The sequence below is a fragment of the Taeniopygia guttata genome, chromosome 1A, assembly GCF_048771995.1.
Source record: "Taeniopygia guttata chromosome 1A, bTaeGut7.mat, whole genome shotgun sequence".
Classification (NCBI taxonomy): Eukaryota; Metazoa; Chordata; class Aves; order Passeriformes; family Estrildidae; genus Taeniopygia; species Taeniopygia guttata.
In genome coordinates, this window is record NC_133025.1 from 45,113,739 (window position 1) to 45,130,679 (window position 16,941).

The window sequence follows — 16,941 nt, forward strand, 5'->3', positions numbered from 1 at the left end:
CTTATGTAAAATAAAGGGCTTTTATACAACAGATAATCTAAACTGTTTACTATATTCTGCATTGCCCCATCCAGGGGCAAGGGACTGTAGAAAGTGTAGCTTTTATTTATGCCTTATTATGCATAAATGCCTTTTATTATGCATTATTATGTGATTTTCTGTTTTTACTGCTGTGGATGATAGAAAGGCTTTAAGAAGAGTAAAAGAAACATTAGTTGTCAAACAAGGTGACTGAGCAGTTCTGAAATGAGAGTTTGGGATGCTGTAGGTCTGTCAGTGTGCTTGCTTCCACTGTCTTGGGGAATGCTGTAAAAAGTCTCTGAGCAGGCTGGTGTGCCCACCCTGTCCAGTGCAGTGCTGAAAACCAGCTAGAAATAGAGTGGCTGCACTAATGTGGGCTCAAATGAGGAACCTCTGCCTCTCAGCAAGGTGGGTTTGTTCCAGAGGTGCATTCTGCTGTGTCTGTGTTAGCATTATCCACCTTGGGTGCAGTTCTGCAGTAAAGATCCATGTCTCACTCGGAGCTTGCTGAGCCCTGGTTTGTCCAGCAGGACACTTCAGAGGCTGACAGGATCCCTAGAAGTGCCAGCTGCTGCTTCCAGCCCACACAGCTGAGCCCAAAGTCTGAACAAGAGCTCCAAAGCACTCGCGGGTGCTGATGCTCAGCCTGGGATGCTTCTCCTGGGTGTGCTGTGGGAAGCGTTTCTGCTGGCCTTCAGCTGCCTCTGGTGGGCTGAACCCCCAGGACTGTCCCCTGCACATGTGGCTTTCTGTTGCCCCTGCTGCAGGAAACCTGTTCCTTTGAAAACCATTGCATCGTTGCTGTTTAAAGTAAATTGATGCTTAATAGCTTCTGTAGAAAAAATTACGCTTAACTCATTTTGCAGTGAATAGTTGAATTGAAAATAGAAGTGTCATTTTGTTGTAAAAAGGCAAAGCAAAATCGCACTTCATTCAAAATGCCCTTTAAAATTATAAAAGAAATCTAATTTTAGTAAGCAAACATGAAATAAGTCTGTATGTTGTAATGATGAAAGGTTTAAAACCCCAAACTACTGAGGTGCCTGAAAGTTACTGTTTTTTGGTTTTTTAAAATTACCAGTGAATTTTAAGTATCAAATTCACTTTGCAAATAAGATTATATGTGTATTATACATATACACAGGGAACTCTGTCATAGGTTGACCATTAAATACTATGGCACTCTCAATCTTCAGCATCTCCATTATGGATCACTTCAATATCTAACATTTTAATTAATTACCACCACCATAAGAACTTGTTATTTGTCCTGTTACTTAGAAATAGAAAGTTAGTTCATGCTTCCTACGTTTGCTGTTTCACTTTAAAAAAATATATATTTGATTTTTATGATTAGGTATGGAATTGGCAGTTGAGTGAATGTGTGTTTCTAAGAGGGCACAATGAAGCAATCAAGGATTTTAGACTTCTGGAAAATTCAAAAATTCTCTCTTGGTCATTTGATGGAACTGTTAAGGTGAGTAAAAGGCCGTGAACTGAGAAATCACATCAAACACATTTGACTGTCTTTTGTAACATTTGGTAATTCCTACATCTTGTATGGGCACACATTTTACTAAATCAATCATAAAGTATAAGCTGACTTTTAAGACAAAATTGTGGATTTTCTATTTTCAGTAAGATCTGCACTGTTGTATTTTAACTGTACCAGTGAGTATAACAAAATGTTGGCCACAATAGAACAATCTAGCTGAGTTTTATCCTTTATATATTGTTATGTGAGTGTTTTAACCTTTTTTATGTGTTAAAAAAAGTAACCTTTTTTTTCTGTGTATGTGGTAGGTTTGGAATATCACTACTGGAAACCCAGAAAGAGATTTTGCTTGTCATAGAGGTGCAGTTCTTTCCTGTGCTGTTTCACCTGATGGTAGTAAATTTTCATCTGCTTCTGCTGACAAAACTGCAAAGGTTCGTTACCTTCTGTACAGAGATTAAAATGGTGTCTTATTTGTCCTGAAAAGTAATCTATATTTTTCATTTTGAGGTAACTAGTGATTATTCAAGTTAGCCTGTTGTGTGTCTAGTTTTAAATTTCCAGTATCCGTCAACATGTTACTAAAGCTAATGCAGTCATTTGCAGTTGATCTTGGATGTAGCTTAAGCCAAGTGGCTTCTGCACAAATAAAGTGTGTGTTTAATGCACAGCTTTGTGCAGAACAGTTTGTTTATTTCTCTGTATCGATTTGTTGATAGCCTGACATTCTTAATTTGCAAAGTTAAGAAAAATTTCTGAGACTTCCAGTGAAGTTTCTTTTCAGAGGGAAGGTGCACAAAGTAGTGAGCTGGGGCTTCTTCTCCATTATGTTTGTAAAACATTCCATTAGATATCTAAAATATAATTTTCAAGTGGTTGATGAATCCTATTTCTATGAACAGCTTTAAACTTCATTGTAAATATATAGGTTTCATTAAAACATACATTACAAAGAAAGATACATACAGTCACTTCAGTAATACATAGTGTGATTCAGGTAATAAAAAAGAGAAACAAACTCTACAGCATAATACATTTACATAAATTCAATACAAAGATGCAGATGTATAAAAAATCTTATGTACAGTTTAATGCTAATGCCTTTTGGAAATAAATCATGGCTGTTCTGAACTTGTCTTTTACTCCTCTGTAATGTTTTCCATTTAGATATGGAGTTTTGAAAGTTCATCTGTTCTTCATGAACTGAAAGACCATGAAGCCTGTGTGCGGTGCTGTACTTTCTCTCCTAATAACAAACTGTTGGCCACTGGAGATGACAAAGGAGAAATAAGGGTATTGCTCTTATCTTGATGTTATTTTATAATTCAGTTGATTGTCTGTTCACAGACAGAAGAACTTTTATGGTTTGTGTTCTGCATGTCTAATTCCATAGCATTGTGGTGAACATTGGGGTGAAAATAGCAAAGTTTGCCACATGAGGCAGTAGTTTGTAACCATATTGACAGATTTATGTTCCATGAATGCTAAGGAACTGATTCACCTAATTTAATAATAATTCTACTGTGAATTGCATGTATGATTAAATCCTCTATACAAGATACAGTTCTAAGACAAGATTTTTTTGAAATTATTTTGTCATTTCAAGTAGAATATGTATTTGCAAGGGTTTTGGGTTTTTTTCCCCCTCTAATACAGAAAATGTATTACAGGCTTCCTTATTTGAGGCATTTTTTCCCTGTTAAGTTCTATAAAGACTCTTTTTTCTCTTTTAGATTTGGGATGTTTTAACAGGTACATTGCTTCATTTCTGCTCCCCCGTTACTGTAGATGAAGGAGAACCAACACATGGGGGTTGGGTAACAGACCTCTCCTTTTCTCCTGACAGTAAAATGCTTGTGTCATCTGGAGGCTATCTTAAGGTAAGCTTTGGGATAATACAATATCCTGCCATTTAATAAGGATTAAATGGCAGTACTCTTGACAATTAAGACTAATTCAATAAACAGACCTGAAACATTTTACTTAACACAAAGCTGCTTCATTTGTGTTATGGCCTAGCACTTTTCACTTCTTCTCATATCTATCTGCAAGTCCCCTGAAAAAGTCTTTTAAGAATTCAGGTTTGTTATCAAACTCCATATATTCCATTTTTTATTAACTTCAGATTTTCATTTGCAATGTCCTTCCTTAACATTTTTGATTTTAAAGATTCCAATCATTTTTGTATGCTTTAATATCCACTCACTTTTGACAGAAATTCTGTTCTTTATAATGAGCAGGAAAATGCTCTATATCAGGCTTCTTTTTTTTTTTTTTTTTGGGGGGGGGGATACTGATGTTTAAATTTTGTCATAAATAGAAATACAGGAGAAATTTCAGGTGATAATTTCTGCCTTGAAGGACATTTTATAAGTAATATTCGGAGGAAATCGGTGTTTTCTTCAATCTTTCATTGGTTCAGGCATTTACTGGGCACATGGTTTTTTGAGAAGGGGAAGAGGTGGCCTTTTTTCAGTCTGTGAATGGTTCTTTGTAATTTTAAATTTCTTGTGAGGTTTTATGTTGGTTTTTCCCCCTTGTGATAGCCAATACCTGTTATTAGAAAGGTGATATCTGTGTGTGTGAAATTACATGTGGCAAAGTTCTCACCTTGGAGGGATGGAGTTTAGCTGATTGTTGGTCAGTGTCTAGGTGTTAGACATGCTATCAAAATAATTATTTGAAGTCAGTAACCATGTAACAAAGAGTTGAAATTTCTGAGTTAGTTTTGAAAGCACCTTCTGGTGTTCATTTTATATTAAAGAATAAGACATACTTTCTGTTTCTAGCTTGCACCTCATTTTATCTTGTGGCTGCACAGTATGGCATTGTGATGCATCTTGGAGTGTAGAATGGTTTAGAGTGTTAGGGACTTCTGGAATTCTTCTAGTCCAGCCCCTTGCTAGTAGTGGTTTGCAGAGTTAGGTAAAATTGTTTAGGGCCTTGCCCCATAAAATACTGTCCTCAATCCAACAGGGTTGCCTCTGGGCCCTGTAAAGAGGGTTATCTTTATCCTTATCTTTTTTATCTCTAACCCTCTTATTAGTTCAAGACAGCAGTTAGCCTCCTAAACAAATGCAGTGCTCTGTCTTCCATGACATCTATTCTGGGTGTCCAGCCGCCTCAATGACGATGTGCTGGTCTTGCTCCCGTTTGTCAGTGTTTTCTTGCATTTGGGCAGGGCTCAATACACAGTGACTGAACTAGCAGCCCACTCTGTTACCTACCTTGTATTCCATTCAGCCAGTCCTTATCCCTCCAGCTTGGCTGTAGGGATGCTATGGGCTAAAGTCAAGGTTGCTCACATCCACTGCTCTTGCCATGCTGTTTGGAAAGACACCATTATTGTCAGCAGAAGTCAGTTGAGTGGTTCAGCATGATTTACCTGTGATGTGTCTCTGCTACTTGTTCAAGATCACATTCTTGTTTTTCATGTGACTTGAAATTACTTCCAGAAAACTTGTTCTGTAATAATCCGGGACATTGCAGTGAAGATTACTGACCTGTAGTTCCCAGTACCTTCTTTGCTCTTTGTGAAAGTGGGAATGGCATTTGTCTTTTCCCAGTCATGGGACCATATTCAATCACAATGTCTTCTGAAAGTATTTCTGCTTCTCCTTCAGGATCTACAGACAGATGTGTATGATGTACATGAAAACACACACACACACACACAGAGCTATTTTGTAGGGAGATACTAGTCAGGGAAAGTCCAGAACATTCCAGGAGTCTGGACCCCTAAAAGCCAGACTGAGTTGGACTCCAGAGTTACGTGATTGACACCTTTAAATGAATGAGTCATCTTAGTCACAGATGAGGTATATCCACCTGTGTACTACTGAATTTACTGTGTAAGTGATACCTGCTGGCACAGCACCTGCTCATTTATTCAGAACAAAGGTTCGAAACCTCATTAAGATCCATTTTTGGTTTGGTTTTTTTTTTTTTCTTTTTTTGAGGGGGTCTCTATCAAATAACAGACACTTTAGGAACAGTGGTTTTAATCAGAGCATTGTAACTGTGTAGTTGCAAATCTGTATTATGCACGCAACTTTAATGTTACAAATTTCATGAGATAAGTAAGCTGAAAAGTATAATACCATCTGTTTTTCAATGTGATCAAAGCTGAAGGTAATCTCTTGTGATATTTTGCTGCTGCACCCAAATGCTGCTGGAATAGAGGGTATACTTCTTACTGGCACAATGGAATAACAAATTTGTACTGGATTGTGTAAGGTCCAGTTTTGCATTGGTCTACAGTTTTTCTGAAAAATGTGAGATTTCAGACTATGATAGAGTGATGGTTGCAGGTTTCTTGGTTTCTTTGCTGTTAGTGCTAACAGCATATTCTAAAAAATATTAATTGTAATCTCACTGAAAAAGACGTCAGTCCTACTAAAAAAACTGCAAATGGTTTTAAACAAGTACATGATGAATCCTCTTTTGTGTCTAGCTACGTTTTTAATTCAGCTATAGTTTAAGTTGTCTGGCAATGTGTTTCGTGTATTCATTTTGTTATATGAAAATACATAATTTTAAAAAAGTTTGGACATATTGTAGTTTATGTCTATTGATTGCATTTTGTGATGGAGTAATAATGGGCAGTACCTGAATTTATTTTGTCTGTTTTCTTGAAATTTAACAGCTTCAGTTTTTTTGAAGTTTCTTTTCATCTGAAAGCCTTATATTTAGTAATTAGTCCTAAACTTAAAGATTGTTTTTAGTGTTAATTAATTTGATGGTTTTATTTTTAATTCTACTGCATTGGTAAAAGCAACCAACTGGGCTAGCCATGTTAAGCCTGTTAATAGATTTTATTCTAAACTTCTTTCACCTAACTGAAAGTGTGTTTTTATTATTTTTTATAGTGGTGGAATGTAACTACTGGAGAATCCTTACAAACCTTCTACACAAATGGAACAAATCTCAAGTCAATACATGTGTCCCCTAATTTCAAAGTATATGTGACTGTTGATAATCTTGGCATTCTCTATGTATTACAGAAGTTCTGATTAGTGGTCTGAGCAGTGCAAAGATGATTAATTTTTTAACCTGGAAAGGAAATTTTGCTTTGTCTGACAGTCATTAAACTGTGAATTATATTTAATTGTTGTATTAATGTATATTTATGTACTTTATTGCAATTTTTTTCAAATGAACTTGCATTTAATCTTGCTTTTAATAAGAATTAATATAATCCTTAAATCTTGATTTATATCTTAAGTATGTTGGTTCCAGTTTTGTAAGGAAATTGTATTAAGATTTATTCAAATTAGTTGAAATTAATATTAATAGCAGTGAAGAACGAATAAGTGTATAATACTTTGAAATTATATTTTATGCTAAGGCTGATGGCTAAATGCTCTCCAGCCATAAGCACAACTGTGTAAGATGCAAAAAACCCTTTTTTTTTTTTCTTTTGGTGCAATGCAAGGATTTTCATTTAGTACAGAATGGAAAGAAGCTGGGGTATTCTTCATGTGCAAAATGGAACCAGCCATGTTTGTGCTTGATGTTCAAACCAAATTGAGAAGATGTTCAGTTTACAGCAGCTGTGCCTTCCACTTGCAGTAAGAACCTACATGCTTCAAACCTGTGGAGATAAAGCCCATTGTAACATGAATGAGCTGTTCCCATGAAAGGGAACATCCCGAATCTTCTTTTCTCATGGCAAAATCTGGAATTCAATATTATAATTGAAGCGGAAGAGACTGTGCCATATTTCCAGTCAAATGATGAATACAGCTAAGCAGCTAAAATGAGAATGGAAATGGCTTAAAAGTTATGTACTGAAAATTATAAGAAGGTGTGTGAACTTTAGAATTTTTTTTCTTTTGGAAATAACATTCAGTTTATACTATGGAGACACTTTACTGTTGTCAGCTTTGTTTACATGGGATTCTATGCCCAGTTGATCTCTTGCCTGGTAATATGTGATTTTATGTTTTTTTAAATTTTTTTGGTAATTTTTACAGTCTATTTATAGATTCAATATTGGGTAGAAATATCAATGTTTTGTACTAATTGTACTTGACAAATGCTTTCTGAATAATTGGGTAGCAATGTTTTATTTGGTGCCTAGTAAACCTTTTTCTATTCAATTGCCTCTCAACTGCTATGAGCAACTGCACAAGCATTAATATGATTTTCATATTTTTGTAGCTGGCAGTGGAACACTGTCTAACTACTTGATTGTAAAAAGTACAGTAGCAAGTATCTCAACAGGTACTGAATAATGAAATTTTTACTTTTAGTATTTTTTGTGTGCATTTCATAAAATTTAATAGGCATTCTTAGTATTTCCCTGTTTTTGACAATCACCAGTTTTTCCTCTTTTCCAACTTGAAATTCTACTCTTTCTAAGGTGCTGTTGAATACAGGTCAGTATAATCAAAGTACTGCTGGCAGAAATATAAAGAGAAGTTCAATGGAAAAGCCCATGATGTTTTGTATCCAAGTATGTACAGTACTTAATAAAGATGATCCAGGCAATATTGGCCAAAGTTGTAAATGAATTTGAATTCCTGAGTCAGTTTTTTTATACCTGGGATGGCGGGGGAGTGCTGCGTCTTCTGTTGTGGTTTTGTTTTTAAAACAAAACGTAATGCTGCTTTACAAACTGCATCAAAAGTGCTTTGACAGGTGAGCAACAGTATTAAATATGGATGTGGAGGAAAAAGGAAACTGAGGGAAAACAAAGTCTTGGAATATGCCCGCAATGTTCAGAACAGAGCTGCTTCTGGTGTCCAGTTTGTAGAGAGCCCATCAGTACCCCCTGAGTAGCTGAGGATCCAAGGAGCAGGAAGCTTCTCTTAGCCAGTATCCCTCTATCCCAGAGACTGTGCTGTCCTTACTGCTTAGGACCCTGTCAGGCTGAGCTTAGACACCCAACCAGGTTAAAAGGTACAGGAAAAATATTTCCCATGAGGAGCCAGGGCAGAAAGTTCTCTTCTCTGAGAACACTAATGAAATTCTGATGATAAGGAAAAAAACCTCATCACAGTTTAATGCAGAAAGCAAATGGTGCATGAGCAGAGTTCAGAGACAATTGCAACTTTGAAGTGACCAGGAAGCAAATAGCAGAGAAACTTGAAGAAATGTGAGATAAATATGACATTCTTGGATGTTATGGAAGACTGACAGCACAGAAGTGCTTGTTGCTGGAACTGAGGAAGCTGTTCTTCACAGAAGGTGATGTTGGGATGGTTGCATTCATATATGTAGAAGTCTGGAGTTGGCTGTAAGTATTTGAAACTGAGGTGGAAGAAGAGGAATAGTGATGAAAATGTCTGAAGAGCCAAAGAATAGATCTGATTTACAGGAAAAGTATATAAAAATTCAAGTGAAAAATCATTGAAATAGGAGCCAGGAAAGCAACTTCTTCAATTTAAAATATTTAAAAAGACATTTTGCTGTAATAAAAAAAGTAAGTCTTGCTGTATCATCAGATTTGGCTGTTCTCTTTGATGTTACATGTATTGTAAAGGAAACAGAATTTGGCTAAAAGCAATTTTTATGTAGATTGAATGTTAGTGCTCCCATTATCTTTTTTAATGTCAGATCAAAATGAATCAATCTACATTCAAATTAAACTAATGAATGTTGCCAATTTTGTCTAGTTCTATAACTAAAATTATAATATGCTTTTGTGAAAACAATTTGTATACTTCCTATTAACCATGCCCATCAGTTTCTGTAGAAGTTTTAAGTCTCTTCACTTTGTCAATTAGACCTACAGCTCCTTCACATATCACTTTTTTCTCTTTCCTTGGGAATTGTACCCATGTGTGATACAGCTGCTCTAGAGGATGCTTTGTATTGCCTTAAAGTGTACCATTCCTCCAACTGCAGTGTTCTCCTTCCCCCTCTCTTATCTTTCACAGTTATTTGAAATAGAACTGTGCACTCACTGCCTGAGGTTTTTCCAAATGGATCTCCTGCAGTGCTGGAATGGGTGGGGGGGAGGGTGGGTACAACAGGAACTGGTAACCTGTTGTGAGTAGAGATTATCCCCCACCCCAAAATTATTTTCCTCCTTTAGAAAATTACAGTTAAACTTCCCATTACAGAATGCTGTGCAAACCACTTATTTGAGGGAGCTTTTACAATTTTTAAATTCAGTGAAGTCTGTGTATGGGGCTCAGTTCCCCAGTTTGTATCTAACCACAGCACAATCTGTCCTTATCACTGCTCTCCCGAGGTGCTCTGCAGAAGCTGATGTCCTTGCAGGTTTCTGGGGAAAGCCAGGCTGAGAGACTCTGACTCGAGTGCTTTCCTCTGTCTTCCTGGAGCAGAACATCGCAGGGAGGCTGCTTGCCCTCATCTTCAAGAAGGCACTAATTCCAGAATGGCAGCAGATCACAGAGAATTCAGGTATGGTTTTACAATTGCTATTAGAACACAGCCTCCTTTTGAGCTCTTTAGTTGCCCTTTCTCCTTCATAGCAAGTACAGACTCCACAGCAATGCCCAGGAGTGGAAAAGTCAGGCTTGGGGCTGTATTTCCCTCTGGTAGGATGCCTGAGCTCCCAGGTGGATTTGTCCACCTTGTGCTTTGCTTCTTCTTGTGTCAACTATGGAAGCACAAATTTATTTGGGTTCATAGATAGTGCTGATGATGCCCAAGAGCTCTGAGGACTTGGGACACCTCATTTCTGTCGGCATTCCAAGAAAAGCAGAAGCCAAATGACCTTTACTATTTGGAGGACAAGGAGGGTGCCACATACTCTGATCACTTCCAGTATGATATCATTTTTTTATTTTCCTGTGCTCAATTTCACTTTGTTCTTTCAAGCTAGGACTGGGGCATGGTCACTGTCTCTGCCAATATGCAGTGCGATGTTAAGCTTGAGACCAGGCTTATTTGTGGCTGGAACTCTGTAGTAGATTGTGTTTTTCAGCACTTCCAAAACTTCTGTGGGGTTTGCTCTATCATGTCTATGATGGTGTTGATGTGAGCCTTTTTTTTTTTTTTTTGGTGGTGAGGGCCAGTGGGTTTGAAGCACAGATGCTGTTTTAAGAGGCTTTTCTTCCAGATTATTTCATTTTCTTCTAGGAGGTGTTTTCATGAGAAATCTTGTGATTAGATTTAATAGAGACCTAGGCTGAGACTGTTAGGGTACATCCTAAAAGGAATCAGATTTTCAGTCTGCACATGTCATTGACAGCTTCATCACTTCCTATTTCATCTCCTCCAGTTGCACTTGAGGGAAATAGCACAACTGGGTGATAATTGGACTAGAACTGTTTAAGCTGCCTCTGTGTGTTTGTTCAGGAGGATGAGAAAGCTAAAATATCTTATAAGTGTTTCAATACGCAGTTTCTCTCTTGGGGCCTGATTGTTTACAGAACAAATTAGCTTCCTGTGCTTGTTTCCATTTAACAAACCATATGTTGTACATAGGAGAAGTGCTCTGAGAATGGTTAGATTCATGTCCTTCAGGCTAGAGAGGATTCTCATTCTGTACTCAAGAGGCATCCTCTGAGTACTACTTAGGATGCTGCAATTAGATTCCATGTGTTTGTGTGGTATTTTTAATTTCTTACTGTGTTAGCTTCCTTCAATTTATTTGTATCTCTGATTTATTTTTAGCTTTGTTCAGTTTCTCTAATAATGTATGACCTCAAATGAGTTTTGAAAATTGTCATGTTTCAAATAACTCAAAATGAGGCAAAGAAAAATGTACACATTCAAACTCTTCAAAAGTAAACATGATGCTCTTTAGGGTAAAGCACGTGTTATTTTTAATGCATAAATGCACATGAAGTATGCTTGATATTTAAAATACCTTTGTTTTTACTTTTCCAATACATTAGACTTTTCTAATTCTTCTCTGTAACTGTATAGAAAATATAATTTCTATAGTACTTTCTAGCACATGATAGCAGTGTTTTATTTCTAAAAATCATATTATTTGCCTGTCATATCCTACGAAGACAGTAATAACTGATCATATTCCTCTTCCTCACTAGAGTCAATCCTTGGGTTGATAAGACTTTGTAGCCTGCTGGTTCAAATTCTTACTTCAGTGCTAAGAAATCTTAGTCTTGATACATTTTGAGAGCAAGTTTTCCTGCTCTGGAGTAACAATAAAAACATTTCTTTTTGTGCTTTTCAGTTATAACCACTTAAAATCATTCTTTAATTTAATATTTTGATCAGTACTGGCTTCTGTTTATAAGCCCCTTGGCAGAAGTAGTGTAGGAAAAAAAATATTAAGGAAAGCCTGAAACACATACTTCTGGTTTAATAGCCCTGAAATAATACCTGAGAGGAATACCATATTTTTAATTTGAGACTTGGAAATGCATAAAGCCTTTTTAGTAGAGAATATATGAATGAACAGACATAAGCATAGGCCAGTGGAAATCTGTCTCTAAATGCAGATCCAACATTTTGATCTACAGAATCCAGCCTGAAGCCAATAATCATGTCTTGATAGTTGAGTACTCAGCATCTACACAGTAAGATAAGATAAACTTAAGGAAGCTGGTAGCTCCTGATTTTTTCAGTGTATTTCCATGATTTCTTAAAAGGTGATGTGAAGTTTATTTAAATTCAGTACAGGATAGCAATATATGTTATATTTCCAGCTGAGATGTTGGAGAGAATATGTGCCAATATGTGCCTTAAATTTCAGAACTAGAAAATAGGAAGAGAAACAGTTTCAAAGAGTTTGAACAGAAGAAATGTTGCCTAAATTTTACCTCTATTTGAGGTATAATATGTATAGGTTTATATACATATAATATATATATGTTTAACAATAGCATGAAAAAAGGTCACCTGAATGTGTCTGAGTTTTCAAAATATTTAAAGAGATGTTTTACTGTCTTGTGGATGTTGCACTCTCAATTTATCAAAGCCAAAGAGCTGTAGGTTTTCTACTTCAAAAATTATAGAGCAGATACTACTTTTTAGAAAAATATTTCTACAGTATCAAGGATTCAGGTATTAGCTTGTTGTTGTTTTGAGTCAGCAGCTGGTGTTTTTATAGTCTGGAGCACTGGGTTTGAGGAAGATCTTACAGGTACACATTCATTCAAAGAAATGGTTGAGCGGCCAAGCTGAACTTGTGGAAGAATTGTTTTTCACTATGAAATTGTATCAGTGTATACCTGCCAGAGATAGGTACAATTCAACTGAACTTCATGTGACCTGGAATTTTCTTCATAGCATATCTGGATCATTTAAATTTGGTTAAAAATATATTAAACACAGTAGGTGGCAATAAGTGATAGGTCTACCAATTTGATTGTTTTATCTCCTTTTCCCAGAACTATCTTTGTTGAAAGGGTTAAACTTTTGGTGGCCATGGAGCTTGATGGTAGCCTTGAGCTATGATCTACTTTTCCTCTTAGGCTTCTCCTAGCTGTGAACTCTTTACATGTTGCAGTTTCTCAAGCTCCTGCACTAATCACCTCTTATTTTTAGTCCTTAATTACTCATGTCAATCTTCCTTCAATGAGGGGTTCCACTGTTCAGGGTTCTAGTACTGGTAGTGTTAGGGGAAGACTTGCTGCAGCAAAGTTAGACTTCACTTCTTTTTAATCACAAAGTGACTCTGTGGAATGGAACATTTTCTCAGTTTGTGTTCTGGATCTCTCTCTGGTTTCTTCAGTATGTAATAGCAAAAAAAAAAAAAGAGTGATCTTTAACAAGCTGTTACATTTATGTGTTATATATCATATAGCTATTTTTTTTTTCCAAAATACAAATTTAGGAAGTTAGGATCATGTTCTTTGAAAATGATTATCCTTTATATATTTATTTTTATTTTATATATAAATTATATCTCCTCATTTTCAAAAATTAAGCCACAGTGCTTCCAGCTCATGCAATTTGTCCATCTACTTTGCTTTATTTATTTTGCTCTTTATTTGAGTTCTATGATGGGTTAGACATTACTTTAGGATTGTTATGTATCTGCCAATATGTTTTGGAAAATGAGAATTTGATCATAGTGAATATTTAGCAGTTAGCAGCAAATACAAGAGTTCTTTGCCTTTGTGAGAAAGAGTATACGATACTTTGGATGTCTCAGTTGGAATTAATGTGTATGATAGGAAGCAGGGGGCTTGGAGCTTGAGTGTCCTCTGTTTCGAATGTGTTTTTAGCTACACTTGAGTTCTAACAAAATGTTTTTTCTATTGAAAATGAGGAGTTTTTTCTTATTTCTAAATGGACTGTTCATTACTGTTGAGATTTCTTGAAGGGAAAAAGAGGAATGTTCATAAACCCAGTCAGAATGTCAAGGCAGGAGCAGCTGAGTTAGGTATTGTAACCCAAGTACTTAGTCCAAGGGGAAGACTGCAAAAATTCTTCCCCAAAGGAAGTGAAGCTAAGACTTGAGCAACCACTGTCAGAGATCAGTAACACAGATAATCCAGAAGCAGTGGCACATTCAAGGTGTAACTCTAGTGGCGGTGTTTCTGTGGTGACTGACAGAAGCAGCACTTTTTTTAGCACTTTTCACTTACCATTTGAAATACAAGGTTTGCTCTTGCAGATTCCTGGACTTTGCTTTTTCATTCTCTAAGCTGATTTTAGAGGCTGTGTTGAACAGGATGTTCAAATAATCCTGGCATTTCCTTAAGGACCAAGTAGAGTTTGAAAACTGGGTACCTTAATCCATCCTTCCCTTTCAGAGTTGTTTTTTTCCCAGCAGATTCTTGTTACACTAAACAAATGAAGCCATATAGCAAACATTTCAGTAATCAGGCCAACATGAAATACTCATAAATTATCACCAAGCAGCTCTAAATCTGTCATAAACTCTTACTGACTGGCTCACAGAAATGTATATGTAATTGAGAGGAACTATAGAAAGGAAGTTAAGTCTCCTTTTACAAGTTAAATCAACTACAGTGAGATGAAAAACACCCACACATTTGGCTTTGGATCAGCAGAGATGTTCTTGAAAAGCAAACCTTTATGAAATCTTTATTATGAAACCAATGTCAATGTGCAAAAATTTATGAATTTTCCAGGTGTCATTGATTGTACTCTGCTTGCATATTCCTTGTATAACAGGGTATCACCTTGATCAGGGAGTTACAGATTTGGAATCATCCCAGCAAATAAATTTTGACATGGTTGGGAGCACAGATGTACTGTAGGATGTGTAAAAGCTGGATAGCTTTGAAAGGGGGCCAAGAAGTCACAGTTCCACAGATGTGAAAAAAGCCACCACACCACCAAACCTGCTGCATGAGATGTTATCTTACATGACATCCATTTAAAAAAGGTGTGGAAACTGTGGTGCAACATAGACAAATATATTAAGAGATGATGTTTATAATATTTTAGAATGCAAATTACAAAGTATAAGAACAACTGATAAGGGTTTTTAAAGCAAGGAGTGAAATACCAAAGAAAAGCAAATGAGGGATTAATATTAAACCTCTGTAATTAATAAAAATAAGCTTATTCCATTGATCAGAGTGAAACAGTTTTGAAATACAATGTTGGAAATACGGCATTGGAAATCGATAATCTTAACAGAACAGGTAGCAAAGATGCATTTGTTCAAACTAAAGAATTTTGAATCGCCAAGTCCAAATGATAAATAGCCATTTGTTTGCAGTAGATAAGATGAAGAGTCCTTTGAATCACACCTGGTAAAATTCATCACTTTAAAAAAATGAGAAATTACAAAATGTTCTGAATTGTTGCAGTTCTGGTGTTTTTAAAGAGGTGACCAACGCAACTACTGACCTGAAGTCACTCCTGAGGAAAACAGTGGAATGACAGATTTGAGGTTATATGGAAAAGTAGTCTACTTGGAGTACCACAGGATTTTTCTAGGCATTACTGACTGCTGTGGTTTTTTTGAGAGACTGGTTTTGGCAAATGTTACTGACAGATTTCTAAATGTTTCACTTATGTTGGGGTTTTTTTTGTGCTTAACGTGTCATTGTCACTACATTAACTTTGGATTTCTTAAAGGAATTTGATTTATTATTACCATATTTTGATCTAAAACAAACTTGTAAAATCACATACAAAAAGGAATTAGCTGTTAATTCCTACATCTCTATGCAAAATGGAGTCTAAACAAACATCTCAGGTAAACATTCTGTTTCTGCTTAAATGCTTCCTGGTGTTCTGTGTGTTTCAAATGTTATGGATTATTATAAAGCTGAAATATTTATTTCCTTGCTTTACATGTCTCACCTAAAAATAGGCACAGAAGGGAATTTCAGAGACCCTCTGATAATGTTACTTGCCTCAGGTCTGCAAAAGTCTGCTCTAGAGAAGGGACTGCAATGAAATACTAGGTTTCAGAGGTCTTGTTGGTCATCTATAGATCAGGAAGAATTTCATTCTTGTACTGTGTAATTTGATCTTTAAATATTTTCACCTTCTTATGAGATTGGCTTTAGGATGTGCAGTATTGAACACAAGTGATCTGTACATTCAGGTGCAATAGATACTCATATTTTTGTTTCCTTGCAGATTGCATCATGCCAGGGCTAGACTTCTGGCTGGGAAACAAATATCTCCAGAGTCAGATTGACAGGAATATTTCCCCCCATCATTTCCTTGGTCTATGAAGCGGGCCGTATATATCATCAGCTGCAATTCTTAGGTACATCTCTCTAAAAGGCTTGCCTGCCACATCATTGGCTGGGGATAATGTTGGCACCTTAATAGTCTCTTTTCCTTAGTACTTGTAACAATCAGTTGAATTTTTCAGGTTTTTGAGGTACTTAGTTTAGTTAACTCTTTTAGTTTTATGTAAGTATAACTGAGTTAAACGTAATGGCTGTGACAGAGAGATGGCCATGGTGAATTATCTGATATCTTTTTATATTAACTTCCACTTATGCACAGCATTCCCAGACACTTGTATGTTTCAGTAGATTCACTCAATTTCAATGCAGAATCATTCACTTAATCCATCACTGATACTTTTATAGACTTGCACACTGTCTGGGAGGTAAATTGAAGAAAAGGATATTAGTCTTTGCAACACTAACTCAAAAAAGTAGTGCTAGCCTCAGCTATATACATTAGGATAGTTTTGCTTAAGCATGCCCAAGCCTGCCATTCTGTACCCTCGCAGTTATCACTATCCAATAATCACAAGTGGAAGAATGAAGATTGCACTGCATCCAATGCGGTTTTTAAATTAGTGTGGTCTATTTCTTTTTTTCCTCATGGTGTCACTATAGGATAAAGTTAATGCTCATTGGGTATTCTCTGTACTGGAGCATATTTCCATTTCCTTTGTCTCACTGGCTTTCTGATTTTCTTTTATATGCTTAGAAAAGAAGATAACAAATTTCAAACATGCTCTCTCAAGCACTGGCCTATCCTTAACGCTAAGCATGAATTTTTCTTTTTGTTTTTTTTTTTTTTTCCCCTAAGGGCTTAATATTAGAATGAATTTAGCTTTATATAAGGGTGTAGAGAGTTCTAGC

The 16,941-nt window shown here is 36.2% G+C and overlaps 1 protein-coding gene across 3 annotated transcripts in view; it reads left to right on the forward strand.

Moving 5' to 3' along the window:
- The window catches only part of APAF1 (apoptotic peptidase activating factor 1), a 31,090-nt gene extending 23,059 nt beyond the window's left edge, over nucleotides 1–8,031 (forward strand). For all 3 annotated transcript variants that reach the window (XM_030262013.4, XM_030262034.4, XM_002190092.6), the window contains exons 23-27: nucleotides 1,379–1,498; nucleotides 1,825–1,950; nucleotides 2,684–2,809; nucleotides 3,250–3,396; nucleotides 6,385–8,031. In XM_030262013.4, coding sequence (XP_030117873.3) covers nucleotides 1,379–1,498; nucleotides 1,825–1,950; nucleotides 2,684–2,809; nucleotides 3,250–3,396; nucleotides 6,385–6,528 — 663 coding nt within the window. In that variant the 3' untranslated portion in view covers nucleotides 6,529–8,031. The remainder of the gene's footprint in view (nucleotides 1–1,378; nucleotides 1,499–1,824; nucleotides 1,951–2,683; nucleotides 2,810–3,249; nucleotides 3,397–6,384) is intronic.
- Nucleotides 8,032–16,941: the final 8,910 nt, after the last annotated feature.